This window comes from Leptonotus elevatus, chromosome 2 (assembly GCF_054856555.1).
Source record: "Leptonotus elevatus isolate MCC_2025b chromosome 2, RoL_Lele_1.0, whole genome shotgun sequence".
Lineage (NCBI taxonomy): Eukaryota > Metazoa > Chordata > Actinopteri > Syngnathiformes > Syngnathidae > Leptonotus > Leptonotus elevatus.
Genome location: NC_141240.1, coordinates 31678332 through 31704597, shown reverse-complemented (window position 1 = coordinate 31704597; position 26266 = coordinate 31678332). Strand labels below are relative to the sequence as shown.

General features: G+C 40.2%; 1 protein-coding gene across 5 annotated transcripts; it reads left to right on the top strand.

Moving 5' to 3' along the window:
* The first annotated feature begins 270 nt into the window (after positions 1-270).
* LOC147179617 (aryl hydrocarbon receptor-like) lies at positions 271-25364 on the top strand. 5 transcript variants are annotated; one of them, XM_086068073.1, is made up of 12 exons: positions 271-799; positions 1623-1810; positions 5615-5727; positions 6251-6340; positions 6764-6890; positions 7958-8088; positions 9675-9880; positions 9967-10076; positions 10738-10879; positions 10951-12199; positions 13701-13857; positions 24250-25364. In XM_086068073.1, exons 1-11 carry the CDS (start codon positions 759-761, stop codon positions 13848-13850), a joined length of 2547 nt encoding a protein of 848 aa, XP_085924199.1. In that variant the 5' UTR covers positions 271-758; the 3' UTR covers positions 13851-13857; positions 24250-25364. The 5 variants fall into 5 exon arrangements, with proteins under 5 accessions (XP_085924199.1, XP_085924203.1, XP_085924201.1 ...); XM_086068077.1 differs by lacking the exon at positions 24250-25364 and adding an exon at positions 23272-23777; XM_086068075.1 differs by lacking the exon at positions 24250-25364 and adding an exon at positions 22973-23241.
* Positions 25365-26266: the final 902 nt, after the last annotated feature.

Genomic DNA, 26266 nt, shown 5'->3' with positions numbered 1-26266 from the left:
TAGGAAATAAATTAATTAAACTAAACCAACGAGTTGTGGAATTGGCAAGGAAGTTAAAACGGCTTGTTCGTTTTAGTGATGCGGTGCTAAACAGCGTCCACTTGGTGTCAGTATAATGATGTGCAATATTTATATTGCTGTGAGGCAGTTCATCTGACTTGCATACAATTGCGCGATCTGAGCTGGAGATGGGACGAGGGGTGGCAGGATGTCGAGCGGAGGGTTGGGGTGGCGAGGGCAGAATGTGGTCGGATGAGTGATAACAGGATGATGGGGTGAGCTAGGTAATTAAGGGTGACTTGATGGTGTGTTGAATTGATAAGGTATAGGGACAGGATGATGTGGTGAGACGGGATGAGAGGAGGATAAAATGAGGTGGCTCCGCCCACTTATCCCCTCCCTCCCAGCGCTATGCCACACGCGTCTAATGAGTTCACTTCAGCGACCATGCAGGTGGGCTGTCTCAGGATTTTGGACAAGGGGGAGAGTAGAAGAGGACCAGAGACACCTCGTAATTATTGAGTCCATCTGGGACATGGGAACACGGCTGGAATATAATCAAATGAGGTCGTTTCAAATAGTTATAGACGTCTTGTGTCTGAGCCCAACATGTTTGCAAGTTAGCTTAACATCGATCACGTGCTTGTAGTCCATTCGGCGGGACCAGTTTTGGATGGTGGGGTATTTTTACATCTCCGACTGGCTTGAATTCTCCTTTGATGGATGTGTCACTCGACTGGGACTAGACTGGAGTCAACATGTACGCGGGACGCAAGAGAAGAAAACCGCTTCAGAAAGGGTAATGTCGCTACAGTCATTTAATTTGCGTCCTGCCTGACTCCTGATCTGAGTATCTCATCAGGATTTCAGAAATGTCTTGGCCAAGGCACATATTTCATATTTGAAATGTATCACGGCACACCACCAAACAAAAAATGTCACAAAAAGTGGATGCATTTTGATTATAGGCTACTTTCTGCCATCTATTTTGTTCTGCCTGTCGCTATACGTCACTGGCACAGATCATTTCAATAAAATTGTACAATTTCCCACAGCACACCTGATGAGCACAATTAAAGAACCTCTACCTCCAACTTAATAGCCTAGGTTGTAAATTGAGCCCCCTAGAACATGTTCAAGTACAGTTTAGTCTTCCAAAATAGAAACTGGAAACAGAGGTTCGCTGAAACATAACACGTTGATTTGAATATCATTTGCATGTACTTCATTTAATGCATGATGTTGTTTTCCCACGTTTTATTGAGTCAAAGTACATATTTTAGTCATTTTACATGAGAAAAATGATGTGAACAGTTTGGATTTGGAATGGGAATGCTGAATAACTTTTTGGGTGAAGTAAATGGCTGATTTCGGAGGAAAAGGGTGAATTCTGGAACCTAATGCCTAATATGTCTTATTTAGCAAATGTTTTGAATGGTTTGAATCCGATAAGAAAAGTTGAAGAAAATGAATATCAAATAAAGTGTGCATAATAATAATAATAAATAATTCATTTGGGTGTAGAATAACATACTGTATAAATGAATACTCACACAATAAATAGCAGTCATTACATCTCAGTCACAATTTAAAGTTCTTGGTGTCCTCTTACTCACAACCAGAACCAAACTGACCCCACCTGAAGTGGACAAGTCCAACCCGTCCAAACGGCATCGGGACCGTCTGAACCTAGAGCTGGACAGGCTGGCTGGCTTGTTGCCCTTCCCTGAGGATGTCATCTCCAGTTTGGACAAACTGTCCATCCTGAGGCTTAGTGTCAGCTACATCCGGACCAAGAGATTCTTTTCAGGTATGATGAAACTTATGGCTTGATCTGAAGAAGTAGAGCCATATACTCATTGGTGAAATACAGTAGGGAAGAATTTTGAGTTGAACATAAAACTTTGAAATTGGTTGATTTCTGGTTTTGGCATAGATTTGCATGATGAAGCAGACTGTAGAAAACATTAAAGTCAGTCAACAGAGAGCCATGGCCTCAAGCAGTGAGGTTTGGCACTCGTACATGGGGAAAAAATAAAATATATTTTTTAACTCTGCTTATTGTTGCATTGCCTTGAACCTTTGCTTACTGTCTTTTTAAGTACAGTTCACTTGTATTCAGTACATTTGCATTTAGTCTGTAATGATTTTCGGAATAACCGGATAGTGGATCCCACAAACGCAGAGACACAAAGGGTGTGGATTGACAAATGTAATTATACACAACGGAATTCTACAACACAAAGCGCTGGACGAAGTCGCTTGCAAAGTATGCAAGGAAAAGAAAGTAACAAAAATACACCCGAGGGCTGTAGAAACGCACAACGCGAGTAAGAAAAACCAAAATACAAAACGAGCTATACAAAGTGAATAAACTAAAAGCGACGTGGGAAAAACAACACGTGGATACCTATCACTCAAGCGTAAAGCTGAGGAAACACAAAACTACGGAGCAAAAAAGGCTCAACGCGTGGTTAACAAGCACTCAGGCAATAAGCCGAGGAAACAACAAAAACAAAACTACGTGTCAAAAGATTCACGTGAGAAACTGGAAACAAGAAACGAAGTTAAAGATAGGAATTTGGAACACAAAGTCAGAATAAAGCTCTTAGGCGAGGACGTAGCATGGTCAATACTCCGACGAGGAGTGCTGGCAGTTACAGTCCTTGTAAAGCGTTGATTTGTGAATGAGAAACAGGTGCGGCACAGGAGCACACGCCCCTCTACTCAAACAGAGACTGAAGAAAAACAAAAACACAACGCTCAACCATAACAGTCTTTTAGAATGGTTTGTTAATATAATGTATTGTTAATATTTATCTAGGTAAAAAAAAATTACCTTTATAAAATACATTTAATTGAATTGTTATTAAGATACACTCCCCCCTAAGTTTCTTTACTGCATACTATTCGGTGATGTGTTTGTTTGGTGATGTGTCTGCTGTATGCACATGCACATAACCCGTTAAATGTGCATGAAGTGGGGGCTACACAACTTGGGAGTTTTTTTGTGTGTGACACAAATGTGAAAGTCATGTCAACATTAGCCCGTTGCTGGTGATGATTGATATTTTTTTAGTAGAGTACTATAATGACATTAATAAAAGAAAAAATAAGGAGCGGAAAATTATTTTTTATTCATCTATATTCACAGACAATGGACAGCTCATACACATAATTTACGCACAGCATAGAAATTAGAACACAAGAGCATGGATGTAGGCTGGGTAAAGACTTGCCCGCTGCTGGGTGATGGCTTTTCCAGCCTGAGAATTATCCTCTGTCACAGTCTCCTTGCCGCTCTGATAGCCAGGTAACGTTTGCACAACTTGGCAAAATGAGGAAACCTGTTTCGTATGGTGGGAATTTGCAGTATTTGATCGCGGATCTCTTTCTAGTGGAATAATTCTCTGCTCTCCTTCCATTTTGATGGTACGGGCCGAAAAGTTTTTGAAAATCTTGTTGGACCCTGGCTTTTGCCCCTTCACTGGGTCTACCTCCTATGAAAGCTGTGCATTCAGAAGTAGAAGACAATTTAATCAATTGCGGTAATGGAATCATTTCATTCAGCACACTCATCTGTATCCTCCAAGCGGGTCTTCTTCTTCAAACCAAACACACGTGACTAATCAACATCATTTGTGTAGTAGTAATGTCGGCAATTTGACAACACTTCAAATAAAGTATAGTTCAGAAGTTTTGTTCCACAAATAAAATAGATTTTCTCCTCTTTACGACACATCCACCCAACCCCCGACCACCCGCCTCTCTTCAATTCAGTAAGTAGAAACTACCTTGTTTAACCATCTAACGCTGCTTGCGGTTGCTATGGTAATGAAAATTGTAATCTGCACTCGTTCCTTCATTTCCAACAGATAGGACCACCCCCCTCATTAAGGCATAGTTCCGGGAGGATTAAAATGTTAAATGTGGTGTACACTGTTTTTAATGGTTGTTCTTGGGGATATTTTGTCACAGACATGTAATTATGTCACCAGAGTGTAATTAAAATCATAATACAGTATATCTCCTTTAAGGCCCACGATGCACTAGTTGTCATTTTGTTGAATGTGAAACTGAGAGGTGTGGCATTGACCGTGAAATGATGATGCAGATTCCGAGAGCTTTCAGTACTTGATGTATTTTCTAGAAGCAACTACTATTGAATGAATGAAAGGCCAAGGCAGGAGGACAGTCCCCATTTCGGTATTTCTCGAGAACAAGTGCATCACCGCTGGATAACCCCGAGCTCGTCGCAGTGTCTGAATGCACTCTTTAATGGATTGTAGGTCAGACTGTTAGCCTGTGGCCATGAGATGACCTCCCTCCCTCTCAAAAGTCGCAGACACACAGTAATGTAGGTCTGAGGAGGTGGGAGGAGGAGATGAAAGCTTTGGGGAATAAAAACACAGCAAGATAATCCACTCACACCACTTTACAGACTTAGTGGAAGGGGGAGGGGGCGCGGGTACCCACTTTTCAACTTTTGACTCGTTCAGCCACACCAAACCAGCTGACACTCTTTTGTTGTGGTGGCTGAATTCATCTGTAGACCAGGGGTTTCCAAACTATGGCTCACCGTCCTTTTTTTTTTTAGCAGCCCGCGGCATATACTAAAAATGATATTTGATGAAATGCATGAAAATGTTCAAGAATGCCAAAGTGGCCCTTGCTTCCTTCGATATTTCTGTACACCACCCTCAGAGGAAAAAACACTGGACACTCTTAGTATAAACGCAAGTGGTTCTGTCACCTCAGCTTCCTGTTGCTTCTCTGTAGACGGGGCGACACACCCATGGGGGATGCAACACCCACGAAGCTCGCACTGTCTCCGTGGATTATCAAAATTCTGATAAAAAGGAGCTCGGAAATGCAGCGTGCTGAAGCGATAGGGCTGAACGACCCCCCACCTTACATAATAGAAATATAATAGAGAAACAAGTATCTATCTATCTATCATATAATTTCCAAATTTTGTTTTGTTCATGTTTAATGACAGTCAAACCATATTTTAAGCATTTTCAATTTCCTTTCGACACTTTAAAAGAGTTGAAATTGTCAATGAGCAGCTTTTCATGAATTTGTCTTGTTCATTTATAATTAAAAAAAACAACTAACTCTGTGTCCGTCTATATTAACGTCTGAGTATACATTTCGTCTCGTGCTGTGTAGTAGACAATGACCTGACAGACGATTACAGATAGATGTGGTCCAAATAAGCAATTAAGGTATATAAACTTTGAGCCACTTCATTGTCTGAAGCTCTGACTGACTTCCATCTCTATTAATGTCTCCTTGCTGCCCCAGAAAAGCTCTTTCTTTCCTACATATTGAACCTGCTTAAACCCATCCCCAGGCTCTGAGGCATATTGCCTGCCTCATTGGTTTTGTCTATGAGGTCAGAGGTCAATATAAGAGCCCCTATAAGAGATTTATATAACTGTTTAATTCCCTGTACAGGAAAGTGTGGCTTGACTTGTGTCTGCTCACAAGATTTGGTACATTTGCTCAGGTTTGACTGAATCTTCGTGATGTTCTTCCTGCAACTTTACAATCTGTTTATCCAAGTGACGAAATATCCCCCAGTCTTCCTCTTCTGCTCTTTTCTCTAAAGTGGCATTGAAAAAACACCTCTCCAATGGCGTGAGCAAAAGTACTGACCCCCTTGACGGCCAGGTTCCGGAACACACAGTGCGATGTATGCCAGAAGGGGAACTGCTGCTTCAGGTAAATACATTTCAATATACATTGGTACCTTGATTTACAAGTGCTCCAACTGAATGTGTTATTCCTCATCATTTCAAGATTCAGAAGTCATTTCAAAGTAGAGATTGACATCCCTGAGCACACTTGCTGATCCAAATATTGATTTGAAAGTAGTTCACACAAGCGGAAATGCTTCCACAGTTAGGTGCAGCCCGTGAACATTAAATATTCAAGGTCATTTGATTTTTCTGACATTTGCCAAATGGAAGCCACAGCAAATCCATTTTTACAGCATTTGGTCTTCAGGGTCACAAGTGAGCTGACCCTGTCAACAAACTTTCGGCTGATTGGACTCCTCAATCAAACTGATATTTGAGACTTAACATTTGTTAAATTCCTTTCGCCACACAAAATCCTTAGATGCATTCTTTTTTTCGATTAACAGTGACAATTTATAGAACATAACATCATCTTTAAGCACATTCAAGTATCGAAGATCCACCAGATGAGCCAAAATGTCATGTTTGTGTTGTTATCACTGCAGGCTCTGAATGGATTTGTCCTGGTAATCACAGCGGAGGGAACCATTTTTTACTGCTCTCATACCATCCAGGATTACCTCGGTTTCCATCAGGTACAAGATCGGCCACAAAACACAAGCAAACAGGGAAGACCCCTGTCAAAACACAGCACAAATCAGACTTCTCTCAATCTCTGATTAAAGATCAAGACGCTATTGAATTTTTTGAGAATAGCTGTCCAGATGATGGATGGATAGAAAATGTGCTTTATAAATATTTTATAACCTGGTATTCTCCCACACCTCAAGGTACATAACTGGTAACACAATTTACTCAAATTGCTGACCGCTAAGTGAAGTGGTCTTGAACAGGTGGTCCCCATAGTGGCAGGTGATGATCCACTTGACCACGGCTGCCTTCCATAAAACACGTTTCACTCTTGAAATACAATACATCAAACACATGTTTGACATTTTTTTCATTTACGTTTCAAATTCTGAATAAATGTCCTCTTTTGTGGTGTATTTTCCTGTCAGACGGACGTGATGCACCACAGCGTGTTGGAGCTGATTCACACTGAAGACCAGCAAGAGTTCAAGAGGAACTTGCACTGGGCACTCAACCCTCCCGATAGCCTTGGATTCCCCTTGGATACTGCAGCAGGTCTGATGCCCACTGTTACACTCAACAGGATTTCTGTGATTACAATTAAATTCAGCTTTACACACACACAAATATATATATATATATATATATATATATATATATATATATATATATATATATATATATATATATATATATATATATATATATATATATATATATATATATATATATATATATATATATATAGTCTAAGAGGTGTTAGAAAAAATTTGGCAATATATCGCGATATTGCAGGGCGCAATTCTAGAATCGATTCGATATGCGGCCGAATCGATTTTTTAACTTTTTTTTTTATGGGAATATTCAACAAAGCGTCTTACTTACGGTTAGGATTCATACATTAAGCATGGAAGAATGTTATATTAATGGAACATTAAGCCTTAATATTTTATTTCAGTGCTGTTCAAACATGAAACAGACTGCAACCTGTTTGTTAAATGCAGTGGCTCAGTTATAAGCCTGAATTTTCAGAGAAATAAATACATTTTCATACAAATCTTACAGTGTACATGTACAAGTTTACTGATTAGTATTTTCTAAATTTGAGTTAAAAAAATTGCAATAATCAATTTATAGATTTGTATCAGGATTAATCGGCATCGAATCGAATCGTGACCTATGAATCGTGATACGAATTGAATCGCCAGGTACTAGGCAATTCACACCCCTAATATATATGTATATATATATATATATATATATATGTCGCTAATCATAACAGAAGTTGTCTTAAGACATTTCACATATGGAGCAATTCTACAAGCACTCTCACACAACTGAAGCTCGCTAGAGATAACACAAGACCACAGAGGCAAGTAAGGGGAGAAAGCCACATTTGCCCCACAAAAAAAAAATGTCAGCCCTATTTGGTACTTCCCATGAATCTAATCAGAGGCCAAGCGAGGTGGCATTAGCTCAAACCGCTGGAGATGTTGCACCCACACCCAGTCTTGCTGTGGACACGTCGCTTTCAATTATCATCATGTCAGTATTTTGTGCACAAGTCAAGGACAATCTATTCAGCATCTTCTATTTTTGTGGTTATACATTTACACAAATAGATGGCGAGTCAGCTTCTTCCTACCTGGTGAGGTACAACCCTGATGAGCTTCCTCCTGAAAACTCCTCCTTCTTTGACAGAAGCTTTGTTTGCCGCTTCCGCTGTCTGCTGGACAGTTCTTCTGGCTTCTTGGTGAGATTTCACAAATAAATGTTACTTTCAGTTTATTTGAATGAAAACATTGCAAATAATTGCTGTGTTTTCAAGCCGGTTAGTGGCCCTGGCACTCTGGTGTGCTACCTCAAGAGTCTCCCTGAGGTCAGAAGTCACAATTTACTCTTGTAATCTGCTTTAGGAGAGCTTTAGTGTAGGGGACAACCTAAATCCAGCCCCGTTGTCAAGAAGTGACAAGGGTAAGGGGAAAACTTGCTTTCTCATGGTCACTAGGTCCAGAGATGCTTACTTCTACTCTAAGTTGGAAAGTTAGCTGCCAGTGGATGGTATACAATACAAATGTATACTACAGAATAGCCTTTGTCTTTGAAGGGTTCCCGCGAGGTCCTGTTAGGAGGCAAATATTTCCTCCACGTGTTCGTTGTCTTTCGGGTAGTGAGAATATTGGTTATCCGAATACAGGCTGGAGATCGATGAACAGTTGCTTCAAAGTTTTTATTTCTACAGAATATTCCGGGCACCTATGAGTGGCAGACAATGGCTGCAGCTTCTCACAAGTGCGAAGATTTCAGACACTTACAACATTCTTATACTATCTTGAAGGGCGGTACCACAAAACATGCGTGCGCTGTCATTTGTGGACAGCTGCATGCACTGTTGTGTCACAACTCGTCACAATAACGCTGTTCTCACAGCTGGTTTATGTATGTACTTTTATTTTGTAGGTGCCGCAGGAAGTGTTCATTTAATCTTCATGTCGTGTGAGCGGGGACAAGCGTTGAAACTTATCGTTGTCAGTGTCCAAAGCTAACTTGGCTGGAAGCTCATTTGAAAAGGTTCCGCATTGGTAAACATCGACAGGCCGGAAAATTACAAACCTTTTGGCGAAATACGCCATATAAAAACCAAAATATGTGACCGTAGAGAAGTAATGAGAAAGTGGGGAACATATGGTAAAAAAAAAAGGTCTAAAATTTAACTTAGTGATCCCTGCAAGAACCCTGTCCATTGTATGGGTGTACTCCAAGTTTGTTTTAAAGAAGAAAGTATGGGAAAATAATACTTTTAAAAAACACTTCTAACTAAGTTATGCAATACAAATTGGGGAAAAAACAATTTCTCCAGAGCTCTTATCTGGTAAGAAAAGCACAAGCAAGTAACACAAATCTTGGAGCTCATTTCATGCTCATGGTTCACTGGAGTGACTCGAAATTATGTCTGTCCTCCCTCGCAAAGTGTTTGCGTGAGCAGTAAGCCCGCTTTCTGCTTGTATCTACTGGTCAATATGGCTTTGTTTTCCTAATCCCTCCTGCTATTCAGGACCAGATTCCTGACATCACGACGGCCTTTAAACCCACCTAGGTCAATTAAGCAGAGTTAACAGTGAAGGGGGGGGGGGGGGGGGGTCGCCACACCAGACGCTGTGTGTGTGTCGAGTAGGGGAAGTGCCCAGGGTGTTTCAATAAGGAGAGGGTTTTCAGGTTTTCACACTGTTGAAAAACCTAGCATACCTGAAAATATACAGTATCATTGCATGTGTTGTTTATTTAATAATTGGTCGGTTGTGGAACATATGGAAGAACATTTGTCTTCCCTTTTTGCAGGCTTTGAGCATCCAGGGTCGGCTGAAATTCCTCCACGGACAGAGTGGACTGCAGGGCGCGAATGAGCGAGGTGGTCCGCTTCAGCTCGCCTTGTTTGCCGTTGCTTCTCCACTGCAGTCACCAGCTATCCTGGAAATCAGAACAAAGAACATGATCTTCCGAACCAAGCACAAACTTGACTTCACTCCCATGGCCTGTGATGCAAAGTATGCGCTTTCGTGCTGATATTTTCCTGTTTCAAGTATAAGTCATTTTAAGAGTACGTTATGAGTGTCACGTTTGTGTTTTTTAGAGGTAAAATAGTGCTGGGTTACACAGAGGCAGAGCTGCGTGTCCGAGGTTCGGGATACCAGTTCATCCATGCTGCTGACATGCTGCACTGTGCTGAAAATCACGTCAGAAGTAAGTTAACAGTAGGGATAGACAGGCCGATTATCGGCGCCGATATTTGGTATTTTGACGAATATTAGTATTAGCCTTTTAAAAAATATACATATATCAAATGGCCGATAATAGATTCATTTAAAACTGTGGTTGATCTCAGGGAACTATTTATTTACATTTTCAGTTAACTTTATAGGACATGCTGATGACCTTGGGAACTCTCTGCAACAAAAAAATTTTTTTTTTTAATCATCGGAAAAGATGTTTATAAGACATTTCAACAAAGTGTTTGTAAATTTTTTACGACTATTTTTTCGGTTCCAAATAACGATTATTGGTATCCTTGACTACTAATAATCGATATCAAATCGGCCCAGAAAAAAACATATCGGTCCATCTCGAGTTAACAGTAGTACTGGTCACCAGCCAATCGCAAGGCATGTATAGACTACAAATCATTCACGACAAGATGCAATATACAATAAAGTCTTCAAATAGCCAAAATATTTGTGTTGAGATGAGATGTGGGAGTATGAACGAGAAGAACTTGTACGCTCCACACAGGAGCCAAGATTGGAACCTAGAACCTGTCGAATGTGAGGAAATTTGTATCTTACCATTACAGATGCTGCATAGCCATCAAACCATCTTCAAAATGTCTTATCTGATGTGATTTCAGTGATAAAGACTGGTGAGAGCGGCCTCACCGTCTTCCGGTTGCTCACCAAGGACAATAGATGGAAATGGGTCCAAGCCAACGCCCGACTTGTCTACAAGAATGGCAAACCGGACTACATTATCGCCACGCAGAGGCCCCTGGTGTAAGTGGAGGGAGGACGTCAGCTTGATATTAGTTACCGGAATTGTTTGATAATTGTTTCTCCATTAATAGGGACGAGGAAGGAGGAGAACACCTGAAGAAACGCTCCATGCACCTCCCTTTCACCTTCGCCACTGGCGAGGCACTACTCTACCAGACTGGTTATCCGCTCTCTGGCTTTTCGGAACCTGTCAAGGGCAAAGCCAAATGCAAAAAGGGGAAAATGGACAAGTTCTCAGAAAGCGTGCCTCCAAAGTCCTTACTTGAAGCACTGATGAGCCAAGATCAGTCTGTTTATGTCTGTCAACCAGATTCAGAGGCTCACAAGTCCTTCCCTTGCAGTACGTTTACCAAACAGCAAGGGGAGACTGCTGGGTTTGGCGACAGCTGGCAGATGACAGCAAGATGCAGCAGTGAAAAGTCCATGAGTGATCCACTGCTAGCCACACTGGACTCTTTTTGTCTGGACGGAGATGAAACTTGCTCCAACAGCGAACTTCTCAGTGCTTTGGAGAACCTCGGCCTGAATGCTGAAGACCTGGAACTTCTGCTGTTGGATGACAAGATGATCCAGGTAGAGATGGATTCCGGCCATGTTAGTGAGTTCACCAATAATGAAATCATGTCCTACATTCATGAGTCATTGGAAATGGGGTCAAATAGAGAAGAGCAGAACAACATAGTTGGATTCAGACTCCATGAGTTTTCTGCAGACTCCCTTCAAAGTTCTTCCCAACAGGAGCAGGCACACCACGTGCCCGCTACCCATGTCAGTCCGTCCATCAGCGTTCAAATGCAGCAGATGCCCATTGGTGCACTTGGCCTTCGGTTTCCATCTGGCCGTATCGATGCCAGCGTCCTCTCTGAGAAGAACCACAGGACGCTTATGGCTGAGAAACCTCACCAACCTCTTGTCAACAAAGAGAGCAAAGACATGATCTCACCACTGGGGTCAAGTCACCATTGGCAGCAGGAAAGCTGCCAGACTTTGTTACCCGACTCCCATATCAAACATACCGCTTTTCTTCATAATGTCCTTCTTGACCCGGTAGTCTCAAACACAACAAATGCGGGCGGCTCAGCACCGAATGGCACAAATATTTGTCACTACCAACGTTTGGTGGATGCTGTGCAGCCACACCCACTGCAAGGTCAGCAGGCTCACAAGCTGCAGAGTCCAGGTCTGCTCCCAGGTGTGGCTCAGTGTCCCCCACAGAGTGCTGCTCTGGAGCTGGAGCAATTTTTGGCCCTGGCACAGCCTTCGGTCGAGGCCTATAGTCTGTTCAACACCACCAACGGCACGCAAGGTGCACACAACCAGGTAAGACTCCAACAAATATTTTTTAGCAAACATCATGCATGAACTGTAAAGTTATCTTCATTGTCACTTAAAGTGAAAGTCAACCTTAAACATTTACAAAATATTAAACATTTGCATACACATAGTCTAGTGGAGCTGCATAGAACATAATATTGTCATAAAAAAGTTGACTTCCCCTTTCAAAAATACCTGTAAATGAACGGGTCAGACGTGTTCTGCTTTAAGCCAACTAAAGTTAAAGATTTAAATGGCAATGATTACTTCTTCTGGATACTGTGTTTTTACAATCATTGTGGCGTTCCTCAGATTTTGCCAAATATAATAAATGTGTACTTGTCCAACACGATTGTTGGACATTTGTATTCGTCTATTCGATGATATCGCTTGAAATTTCATACACAACTGAGGCACTGTGGTCATCTTCAATTTCATAGGTTGGATTTGGGCAGTATCAGAAACAACCGTTGAGTGCAACAGTGGTCTAAATCCAAACGTCCATCACATTTGTCAAAATAATTTCTGAATGATAATAAACGTTCCCGAAGATGTAGCAGCTGCAACAGCTGGTCCACATTCAAAGCGTGTCACTTCACATTTGCGTACCTAACATTTTCTTTATGATGGGAACGGATCGGTAGAATGGGCTAAAGTAGTGTTGTGTTGTTTGCGAACAATGCTTGTGAGTGACTTTCAATTCAAACAATTTCATTCAATCATTACAAAAAAAATGTTTGTATTCACTGCTGCCCAAGCCTTTAAGTTTATCAATGGGTTGGTGAACAAGTGAGCACCACGCAACAACCTCAGGTGCTTCCTTGAGAACTAGTCAAAACTGCCTTCTTTATGTCTAACCTAAACCTTGATTTTGACCACTATTCATTTGAAAGGTATACCTTTTCTCTCTTCATTTCTGCTCTTATCTAAAAAAAATAAATAAATGACAACAATGAAGTTATCGTATTTTCCATGACTCAATCGGAAACATTTGACAAGGCCTGATGTGTTGCCCACAAATGTAAACTGAACTAATCTAGAAGGCGCCAACTCTGCGCTGAGCTCTTTTGCTGTCATGGGAAGTCAGCACATAGAAGCTTCAGGCATGAAGCTCACTGTAAACTGTGATGATGTGACCAGACATGCTATGTTAATAAGAAAAGGCCTGGATTTTAGTGCTGTTTATCTCATATGCATACTATTTTAGGCAGTTGTGAGATCTCTGATTGGCCCATCTGATGGATAGTAGTGTACTTTTTGTTTTGCTTTAAACGTCAAAGAAGTGCTGGTACATACGATGGAGGGTGACAGAAATAGATGACGATCGAAGAGACAAGTAGAGAATAGAATAGCGGACACGGTTGTGCAGGAAATCTGGGGTTTTGTGGTGGCGAGTGACTCACATTCGAACGGTGTCACCCTTTCACACGATCGCATAATAATATAAAAGAATAAACTTGCATATTGGAGTCATTTGTCATCTCATTGTGGTTGGGTTTTTTTTCAGCTGGAAAACGGTTGTCTCCTCAACGTCGCCAATGCCACCTTCATCCGGACCTGTCTCATGTCCAACGGGAACAGAGAGGTGGCAGGCAACATCCCAATCTCATGCCCTGATGGACTCCCAGACACTCAGAAGTCAGAATATATCCTCTGATAAGAAGGTACCAAATCTAGAAAATAAAATAAAATAAAAAAGACAGACATTTTGTGAAACTTTAGAAAAACAAAACAAAAACTAAGCATTTACCACCATTTGTCACTTCTCATTTTGATGTGACACTGTGTTGTAATGTACCTGCAACACAGAATCAAAGTCTAGCGTTCATAAGCAGGTCAGATCTGTTCTCACTTATTACTGCTGGAACGGAAGCAGCACCCACTAATCTGTACATACACTCTTTCTTGAAGTAAAAATCTTCCTAAAATTTCTGGTTGAAGTGGAACTTCCTGCTCAACTTTCATTGAGGACAGTTCACATGGTTGCAGTTCCTATTTAGACTGAACAACATATTGCTGAAACACTAAAAAGAAAAGAAAACAGGCAATTTCCTGAAATGACGTGAAGAAGAGTACTGTAATTGTGTGAAATTTTGTTAAAACAATTTCTTTAATCTTGTCAAATTATTTGACAATATGAACTGGAGCCAGCTGACCAGTGAGGAGCGATGCTGCCTCAAAAGATCGGATCCGTTCCTTCTTCAGTAGAACCCCATGCCATTCAAAATTCTTCTCAAAGTATGCATACTTAAACAATGGTTATAGAAAGTCTGCACACCCCTGTTCAAATACCAGATTTTAAGTGACACATTGAGAAATCCTTTCAAAGCTTTTTCCATGACTAACTCATTCACTGACATAAATTCATAAAAAAATATATATATATATTATTAAAAATTAGGGGCGACAGGCGTTCAACATTTTTAATTGTAATTAATCGCATGACTTCACTAGTTAACTCAGGATTAATCACTATTTTTATATCTGTTCTAAATGTACAATAAAAAAATCTAGGTTTTTATACTCTTGTTAACAAAATTGGGAAAAAATGTTAAACCAATAGAAATAGTTCAAATGAATTTTTGACGTCTATAGCCGTCAATGGCAGTGAATGAGTTAATGTGACCTATAAGCCAACAATTCAACCGAAAAACAAAAGGAAAGCTAACAACATAATGTGTGGTTGCACACCAACTATAACTGGGGATGTGCTTGTTTTCAGAATTAACCAATCACACTCAAATGCGTGTTAAATGGGATTCAGCACACACCCGACACACTTTAATGGGCCGCTGGTTATGCCCAAATTAGGTTCAGCTGGTCTTGAAAAGATCTTTTTGTTTGTTTGTTGTTGTTGTTTTTCAAATTAATGATGGAAAATATTTTTTGAAATGATTTGGCTTGTTTTTGTTTCACACCTATCATTTAATGTTGCCTGTTTATCTTGTGTATAATAATATAATGTAGAAATAATGTGATGAGTTCATGTTATGAATAATGTATTGTTGCACTAATATGAATACGTATCCCTTTGTTTTTTTAGTGTGGCAGCAATATGCTTCCCAAAAAAAACACGTCCGCGCGCACCGAAATGTCCTATTGGAAAGCATTTTGTTTCTTATTCCTTGCTGCTGCCAAGGAGCCCATGAGCACGGCAGCCTCCCAACACTAATCGTCACGCTGCATTTGTGCCTCCGAGGACCGCAACCGTGTTGTGCACTTAACTGTCCTGTATGTTCCTGACATAATCAGAGCAGCTCTCTCATGTCCCAAAGCATTTTAGTTTCCCGACTGGAGACGTGACCGCCTTGTAGTTGCTGATTTACGCTTGATGCGCATAGTGAAACATGTACAGAGGAACATGATTGCTTACAGTCCATGCGCTCGAACAAAAGACAAGTCATGGTAGTTAATTATTGGATGACATAGAAACATTCCCGAAGGTGCATTTTCTTTGAGCTCTTCCTTTTGAGCTGCTGGCACTGAATAAGAATATAAACGCAAAACTTTTGTTCTCGCTCACATTTTTACAAGCTAAGGTCAAAGATCCAAGTCTGTTCTATGTACACAAAAGGACATGTCTCTCAAATATTATTCACAAATCTGTATAAACATGTTAGTGAGCACTTCTCCTTTGCCAAAATAATCCAACCCCCTCATGTCACATGCATTATAGCATGATTATTGCACAGTATGTGCCTTACATTTGGAGGCTGGCCAGGTCAAGAACTGGTAAGTTTTCATCTAAACCCCCCAAACACACACACACACACACACACACACACACACACACACATTTGTCTTTGTATCATCGTGGGGACATCTCATTGACATGATGCATTTCCTAGCCCCTTCTTTTAACGCCAACCATCAAAAATGATTACCCTAACCTCAACCATAACCCAATTCAAACCTAAACTCTAAAACCAAGTCTTGACCCTCAAAAAGAGGTCTGAACTTGTGGGGACCACCAAAATGTCCCCACAATTTTAAGTCGGTCTCCACAATGGTAGTTTAACCTGTGTGTATGGGCCCCACAATGTAGCAAAGAAAAAAGCACACACACCATTTTGAGTGGCCATTTACTGCAGGCAGCCTAAGGCACACCTGTGCAATAAATGTGATCACATCAGATGCTGACATATTTGAGAGAAATAGGCGTTCTGTGAATTTAGTAAGTCTTAAATCTGTCTGCTTATGAAAAATGGAAGCAAAAACAAAAGTGTTAGATTTCTATTTTTGTTCAATGTATGTCTACCGACAATGTTCTGATGCAATGTTTTTCGAGAAAAAAAAATCATCCTCATTGAAATACGCACACAGTGAATTAGCAACATTTAGCATTTAGCACAAATTCCAAACCAAATGTGAACCATGTCAGCAGTGACTCCATGTTGAATGTCACAATATGCATTTACATGATTTGTTTTAGTTATTTTGTAAATTGACCTTTTTTTTATATATATATATATATAAAACCAGTTGTGACGTACTGTTGTGTAAAACGAGACAATCACTTCACGATGCGGTTTAAAAAATGTTTGCCCTGCATGAATATGTATGTTGTTTTACAAACACTTCTTAAAAATCACCTACAGTAGCACTCAAGTAGTCGGATAGAAAATGCTGTGTTTTCTGATTCTATGTTGTAAGTTTATTGTTTATTACCATGGTAACAATGAAGTACCACAGTGGTGAGGTGCGACTCGTCATCGTTCACGTTGATAAACAGCAGCTTTGGAAAATGTGAAATCCCGGCTACTGTTAAACGATCACCGCTTATCACTGTTTCTTTTGTCTCTATAAAATGATCATAAGTCCATTTTTAACTCATTGACTGCCATTGACGGCTATAGACGTCAAAAATTCATTTGAACTATTTCTATTAGTTGAACTTTTTTTCCCCACTTTTGTTAACAAGAGTATGAAAACCTAGAAAAAAATATTGTACATTTACAACAGATTTAAAAAAAAAAAAAATTATTAATTGTGAGTTAACTCGTGAAGTCATGCGGTAAATTATGAAAAAAATTACGCCCCTAATTTTTAATAATCTTTTCTTTTTAAAAAAGAAAAAGAAAAGATTATTAAAAATTAGCGGTGTCAGGCGTCATAATTAATCGAATGACTTCACTACTTAACTCATAATTAATCACAAATTTTATATCTGTTCTAAATTTACAAAAAAAAAATCTTGGTTTTCATACTCTTGTTAACAAAAGTGGGGGGAAAAATGTTAAACCAATGGAAATAGTTCAAATGAATTTTTGACGTCTGATTAATCGTGAGTTAACTATTGAAGTCATGCGATTAATTACAATTAAAAAATGTAATCGCCTGACGCGATTAAAAAAGAAAAAAAATGATTATTAAAAATTAGGGGCGTCAGGCGATTTAATTTTTTAATCATAATTAATTGCATGACTTCACTAGTTAACTCATGATTAATCGCAAATTTGATATCTGTTCTAAATGTACAATAAAAACAAATCTAGGTTTTCATGCTCTTGTTTACAAAAGTGGAAAAAAAATTCAACTAATAGAAATAGTTCAAATGAATTTTTGACGTCTATAGCCGTCAATGGCAGTCAATGAGTTAAGATGTGTCATCTTTCAGCTATGTGGCAATAAAAAGTTTGGTGCCATCACAACTAACCGCCTCTGCTGTCGTCTTTGAACTGCTGTCTCCTCCTCTTGCATCTCTTGGGACTTCTCCTGTCAGCCCGCGTAACCAACCCCCACCCATTCATCCCAAAATTGGAGGTGCAAACAAGTGTAGGGATTTGGCACACCTGGCTACAGAAAGAATTAGTTACAGGAGAAGTTCAATTGACGTTTTTACACACTTCTATTTACATTCCGACAACTGCTGCAAGTGACGCACGCCACCCACCAACCACCTTTGGATGCTTTTAGCACAAGCACAAAACACCTCCTACCCCCAACCACAAGACTTTTTGCACCAGCACGGGTGTGAATTCACATCTAACGGCAAAATAAACAAACACACCGATACCAGAGGCGGCTGCTTGAGATGCTCCCAAACGCAACGTTTTCATCTCGCCTCTCAAAATAATATGAGATGACTTTCAGGGGCAAGCCGGCGTCTGCTGCAGCTTGCCCGACCTGCTGAGTGCACAACGCTGCTGACGTTGCATCTTTAATGACCCACCCGGAATCATTTATGAGAGTTTTCTTTCTCCCGCAGTCTTCAGACGGTTAACTTTACGCGCTTGTGACATGATCAATCATCCAAGCAAGATGTTGTGCGTCCCACTTTTAGCTTTGCGGCGGTGCCGTCTCCTGCGGCCGAAGCCCGCTGGGAGAGGCTGAGCGCAAATGTGAGATCATTTACCTCGTTACCATGGCAACATTCAAAATCTGTCTGGGTCAAAACCTTTTGGCATCTGTGCTTATAAATCTGTGTGTGCTGTCCAATCTCAAAATATCCGTCCTGATGAACAAACAAATGGCGGCTTTTGCAGAGTCCATCACAAACCTCATTGTTAATCCCAAAAAATTTGCAGAACTAAAAAAATTTTTTTGGGGGGGGGGGGGGGGTGGGGGGAGTTGATCAGCTCAAAAGTTAAAGTTTTCCAGAACTTGAATGGTTTGGTTACACGCCCAAAAACATTTTTTTTTATTTTCAATGGCAACCTTCTTCTTAAAAGCAAAGTATGGTCCAAGGAAGAACAAAGGTTTTTGAAGGAACATAAAAACAGACTTTTTAAACAAACTTAAGGATCCCTTTTTTTTTTTAGAAGCTTTACCTGGAGAAAACCCGCGCCAGGAACGTGCACAGACAGCATGCACCCACCACCCAGGTGGCCTGGATTCAATCTCACAACCTCTGCACTGGGAAGCAGACGTGCTAACCAGACAGCCACCATGCCGGCCGGCTGCTGTGAGCATGTTCATATAATCTAACGTAAATTGTTATTAATTTATTTTAACCAGGTAAGGAAACTGAGAACAGATTATCATTTACAATGTTAACAGTAAAATAAGGCTAAAATAAAATTACAAATTGACAAGTAAAATAAATTATGAAACATATACACAGAACATAAAATATTACATTACTTACGTTAAGTTTTATTTTTAGTATATAAATACATTTTATTTGTAAATATTACCTTTTTTGAAATAATAGAAACAAGATTTTAATCATGAATTAACTAAATTTTAGTAAGTTAAAGATAATTTATGTTTTTACGTTATCCATAACCAAAAGCTACGATAGTGCAGTTTAATTAAAAATTACAAATTACTCATTTTTTTTCTTGAGAATTAAATTAAATTACTCATAAAAGCATACAGTTACACCAACTTAAAAAAGTTTAGTTAGTAGTAGTGTCACGATGGGGTGGAGGACCCAAATGCAGGGAGGCAGGAGAACCACAGCAGGGATGCATGTAATACTGAACACAATTTATTTAACAAAAACACTAACAGGGGTACTGGATAAAACTCTAAATAAACAAAACCAACAAAGTTCGGAAAAGACCAAAAATCAAAGTAACAACAAAACACAAGAGTGGTGATCCAACCAAGACTGAACGAAACCAGGGAACTAAATACAAGCCAACTGACGAGACAACGAGAGACAAGACACAAGTGGCTGGGGGAGATGATTGGATGACACAAGGGAACAGGATGACGAGAACAGGTGCAAACAAAACCTTACAAATAAGACAGGACACAAAGCCAAAACAATAAACCTAAGCATGATATACACAAATCACAACAATACCCCCCTCAAGGGACAAAAAGCCAAACATGGCAGTGGGGCCAGGGGCTGTAGCGGCATGAAGTGCGCCGCCGGAACGGGAACTGGTGGCGGCCACAGGATGTGCGCCGCCGGAAGGGGAACTGGTGGCGGCCGCAGGACGTGCGCCGCCGGAAAGGGTACTGGTGGCGGCCACAGGACGTGCGCCATCGGAACAGGAACTGGTACCTGCCTCTTGCTCTGCTGGGTCCGTTTTTGGTTGGATCATTGTCGCTGTCACCACTCTTGTGTTTTGTTGTTACTTTATTTTTGGTATTTTCAGAACTTTGTTGGTTTTGTTTATGAGTTTTACACAGTTCCCCTGTTAGTGTTTTTGTTAAATAAATTGTGTTCAGTATTACATGCATCCCTGCCGTGGTTCTCCTGCCTCCCTGCATTTGGGTCCTCTGCCCCATCATGACAAGTAGTTTTTTATCAATTTTGAGTATTGTGTACCTAATCTACTTGATTATTTTGAACGTTCACGTTTACAGTGCTTGTGCATGTAGAAGGCGCACGCATTTTGTATATTCTCTATCAGTATCTCACACTTTCCTTGTATTTCTCGCTCAGCCTTCTCACACTCAAAATCGAGAAGCAGGTTGAATGTGCCACCTTTGACCCCTGCCAAGCTCCCTCAGTAGTAAAATCTGGTCTGGAACCGCCTCTGCATTAAGGCCCAGACAACTACTGCTAAACGGCTTCTTTTATCAGGAACTGCTTCTTTTCTTTTTTTACTCGATTTATGTGAATGATCTTATTTTTCTTTTAATGTATGTGTGATATGCCCTTGAAAACGTCAACCATTGCCTTGCAAAGATAACAGTAAAGATTGATTTGATCAGAAATGATAAGAATTGTTCTATTTAAAGAAATGGGTAAGGTAATTCAAATTGATTGGTGATAAATGTGCAAGTGTGCATCAGTAAAGCATCTTCCATCCTGTGACTGCAAGCACCCGGTCCGCACCCGTCGTCAACATGTCAGTGTTCATTACATCCAACCCAGCAAGCAGATCCTGCCTCACTTCCACCGCTCAGGCTTCTTGTACGCAGCCGCCGGGGACAGAATAAGCGTGCACTATTTGTGGTTATACTTCACATCACCTTTTACAAAATGTTGAGCAACATCAAGTCGTGTAACTGGAACTTTAGCCCACCTGATTCCTTCTTATTTATCACCATGGCTGCTAGTGGGAGTCAGAGGAGTGACGTGTAAAAGACGAGACGGTGGAGCGCCAAACTGTGTGTGCTGTCATAAAGCTTTAAACACAGCACTAATGGCCAGCATGAATAAGCTGGGAGGCTTTTAGGGCAGAAGCAGCCCCACCACCTCCACTCCACCCCTCGCTGTAACCCACATACTGTATGAGCTTTGACCTCCTGCTAGTCGCACATACTACTCCGACAGGAATTAAGCACAGTAATTCCCGCATAGTGGAGCTTCACTATTATAAGTTTTCGCAGCATGTAGCATAGGGGAGACCGGGGCTAGTTGTATCACTTTTTATACTTTTATCTCGTTCTTGGAATCAATACATCGTATATAAACAAAATGTATATCAGATGAAAGACCAAAGTCTTGGGTATATTTTTTTGTATTCATGTCATTATCAGTGCAGAGATATAAGCCATCAAATAGAGGGAGTGAACATGTGACATGTTGCCCCACCAATGGGTAAGTAAAATAAAACAAGAACAAAACTATCCCTTTTGTGTTTGTTTGTTTTTTTGTTTTGTTTTTTACAGCGAGACAAATAATTTGTAATTGATCTTGAAAATGTACTATTGTAATTGAGCAAACTTTAACATAAAATATTATGAAATAGATTAAAGTCCTTAGGAACTGCTGGCATGTAGGTCATAGCTCTCAGCCTCAAATACCAGTTTTGCTTCCCTTAAACTGGAAAATTGAGATTAAATTGAATTTAAAATATATAAAGCATTTCGGTTAATGGATTAATGGATGGTTCATCATGAAACTTAAACCAGTGCTGACATGTGGGCATACTGTAGTTCCATCAACAACTGGAAAATCCATTTTTAAACAATGAAACAAAATCTAGCAAACTAATTTCCTCACTCTTCAGACTCATCATCTGAAGGGCAATTCTGGCATATGTAAACCGAGTTGCCAGAGGTGCATTTTTCATTGGTCCATTCTTTGCATATGTGACAACAAACCCCAAAATGACTGAGACAACTTGCCTCAAACTACCATGTTGGCTAATACTTAGTTATAGTAATAGTTTAAAGTTAGCTTACAACAGAGCAGTGACTGAGGCATGACAAGACGCCTGAAGGTTTAAACAAACCTTTGTTGTCAATGGAAAGAAGGTTCTTGACTGGACTAACATCCGGTTTGAAACCGTAACAAACATCATGCGAGTTTTTCGCTATGACAATCCATGACTGACAAGGATCGAGCCGAAAGTAGTTTTTTTCTTTGGGGGGGGTGTTGAAAAACAAAACACTAATAGGAATAAAATGAAGAGTTCACAGTTGCAACGGTTAAAATTAGTTTAAAATAATAATAATAATCTTTTTTTTTTAAATTGAGGTTAATTTTTTATTTTGAAATTTTATTTTGAAATTTTAGAAAAAAAGCTGAACAGTTTAAGGTTGGAACAATTACAAACTTTACAATAATAATAATTTTGGGGCGGTATTTTGAAATTTAATTTGAATTTACTGTTAGTAACCACTACCTGTTGTGTTGTTAGAGTATTTTACATGTTTATTGATAAAATAAAAAAATACTGTTCTTGATTTTACTCCATGTACAGCACTTTGTATGTTTTTAAAATGATCTATACATAAAGTTGAATGTGACATCACTTAGTCAGCGGCAATACGCCACCACAAGTGGTGCGTTTTGTCTTTCAGAATAAGAGTATAATACAGGAAGTGCTATGTCAACTGTGTAAATGGTTATGATATTTTAACTTGTTAATGTCATGATTGTATTTGTGCATGGCAAGTCTGCCTTTGTTCTCCTTTTTCTCCTGGCAGGTCAGGCATGCGGGTGTGGCTGGCTCCTGGCAGCTGATGAGCCACACCTGGGTGCAATTAGTTCATCAATCTCAAGTGTTTCTAGTGTTATTGTACGCCTGGGGGTTACCACAAAGTTTTTGTAACCGGTTAGCTCTTGGGGGGGGGTATTGCTATGGTATTCCTCGTGGAGATTCTCCAGCCAGCCTGCACTCTCCTTGCCTGATTGCCAGCGTCCTGAGTTCTTTGTTTGTTGCCCTATTTTAATGAATAAATTATTTTACTCATTTTTTACTGTCATCGCCATCTCTGCTTTTCAGGTTCTTACCCAAACAATCCGTGTCACTCACAATGGAACGGACGTCTTATTTTAGTTTTTTTGATTGGATAGAGGATTTTTACGTTGCAGTACATTATTACTTATTATCATGAGACTTGACCGACCTCCTTGACTCATTAAAATAAATAAATTTTGTGCCTCCAAGCTTTGTATTTGTATCCTCCTAGATTATTACACTCCCGGCCATTTTCACTGAAGCAACCACCTTCGCTCCCAGCTGTTTTACTGGATTTTGACTGATTTTGCAGGGCCCACAGAATATTGTGTTTTATTGCTGGAAAAACATGAAACCTACCAAAAGAAAGATTAAGTACAGTCTCTTCTTTCATCAGGAAAAAAAAGGTATATTTCTGTTTTCGTTTTGCAGCAATTAGCATTAGAATATAGATAAAGTTTCATCATTATTCACAAATCTGTTTAAAACACTGGGGGAAAGAGCTTTTTTTTCAACCTGGCCCTGGTTGCTCTCTTATACTCTGATGCTACCTGCTGGCCGTTTTTGTAATTACTACCATTGCTTCACTCGTTCTCTGCAGTTCAGAGGCTGGATAAAAGCCTTCTGTATACTCTTGCATAAAATAAGATTATTATTATTATTTTTTTTTTATTATTATTTTTTTAAAATAACGTATTAATACGACTTTGGGATACGGGAAACATTTAAAATAGAATGTGGCTCCTTGAGACACGCTCATGAATGTGAACTGGTTTTGCTGATATTTCGTGTGTGAGTTGGAGATTTGGATTTGAGATAAATGACTCACAAATTCAATCAATCCTTTTGAAATGGTGATAATAAAGCATTTTAATGTCTAGAAAAGTGTCATATGAATTTCATGTGTCATTACATTACGAGGATAAACACTTTATCTGTAAATAGGAGTGTAGCGTAAACTGGAAATAACAGATGTTCGCAGTGATGGTGTTTGACATGAAAGCATCTCTGTTTTCTTTCCAGGTGATGCTTCACTGAGCACCTTCTCGCATGTGGGTTGACCTTTAACCCCTCCCACATCCACACTCCTGCCGGCCATACGCAATGTTGCTGCTGCCTTTACCTCGTCCTCCATGTCAACATGCCAAAACAGTTTGGATCAGAGCGGTTGTTTTGTTGACCGCGGCACATGAGGCGGGTGGTGAGGTCATCATCGCATACAGAAGCTGAGAAAAGGAAAATTGCCACGATGGATCATTTCTTTCTCATGACCGATAAGCAACCTACAAAAAACAAAAGCAGCAATGACAAAAAGGTCATCGAAACAGAATCATCCTACAGTAAGAAGAACAGGGACAACAATCAATCATAAACACATGAATACACCGAACAAACATTTACATTTATGCTAGAATCTGATGCCAAGTTTCCAATTAAATTCATGAACTATCCTCAATCCCCAGTCGATTCCAATCAATTCCCCATAATTACCATTGAAAGTTTCCAATTTGTAATACAGTATTTCCAAAATTCCCCAGATTACATTGCTATGGAAATGTACTTTATCCAACTCTAAATACGTGTTTCATAAAAAGTCTTCGAAGGACCAATAGGTAAACATAAAAAATGTTGTTTGTTGTGTCAACTTTGTTGCAATATCACTAAATAATTCAAGTGTATTTCCTTTTTCTGCGACCTCCGTTACCGCCCGTTCTGTTGTCTAGGAAGCTGCCGGAGCTCTCACATCCATCTGACCTAAAAACTCTGACATCTCACAGGGCGATCACACACTGAGCTGACAAAAATACTGCTCTTGTTTGTGCGTGCGTGTGTGCGTGCGTGTGCGTGTTTCTCTGCAACGCAACCTTGACCTAGATGCTGAACAAACAAGCAAAGGAGTGGGGGAGGAATAAGGAGTAGTAACAAAGCTGCATTCATCACAGTTTGAATTGGTGTTGATGGCAACAAGAGCAACAACTTGTTGCTCTTAAATGGTGACATCATTGTTTACAAATTGAACAAGCTCCACCCCCCTTAACTACTGCCGGGAAGCCTACTATGGACTATATGCCACGGAGGAGGCGGGACTTCCGGGTTTTCACCCATCAAATTTGTTTCCGTTTCCGGTTTGCGACGTGAGGGCCGCGTCCCAGTACCCCCTCGGTTGCGCGTTCCCGTCGACGGGTGTGAGGCTGCGAGTGTGTAGTGTCTGTCTCGGTGTCCGAAGCATTTCAGATAGCCGAGACGCCCACCCGCCGATGAGCGGGAGCGCGCGGTTCGGGGGCGCGGGGGTGGGGGTGCGAGTCTTGGAACGCAGCCAGCAGTGGCCGGAAACGGCGCTGATGCGTAAAACCCGCAAGTCGGAAGTCCGTGGCATCATCTACCCCATTGTTTATTGCTGTTTTCCATGTTTCTCTCCACTAACACACCTGATTCATGATCAGGATCGTTATCAAGCTTCTGCAAAGCTTGCTTATGAGCTAATCATTAGATTCAGCTGCGCTGAAAGGAGGGAGACATGGAAAACAGGCTGGATTTGTTGCATAGTACACATTTAAACTAATGCTTTGCAATTTGAATTATATTATGTAAGTGGATGCTGTCAGCATGTCCACTCTGCCATAGTGCAATATCAATTGATAAACAAACCTTAGAGAAAATAAAAATATTGTTAAACAGGACACAGTCAGCTTAATTTCTATTGAAACAAATTGAAACATGTCGCTAAGTGACGGTCCACCATGTGCTTATAAAATTCTAACATTCACCAAAAATGTCTGTCCTGTCATTTGTCGACTCTGTCAGAAAGCTCACGTAGTGTGTTTATAGTTGATTCATTAAAAAAAATATATATATGGGGAGCTTGAACATTATGCATAAATATGCAGTCAATCAACCTATCTATCCATCTATTTATCTATCTATCTATCTATCTATCATTTCACATCTTCACTATGAAGGTGGCCCACATGACAGTGAGCTACTTCCTGCTATTGAACAGGAGGTGCCAGGTTGGATCTGAGTAGAGGCGTAGAGGAGC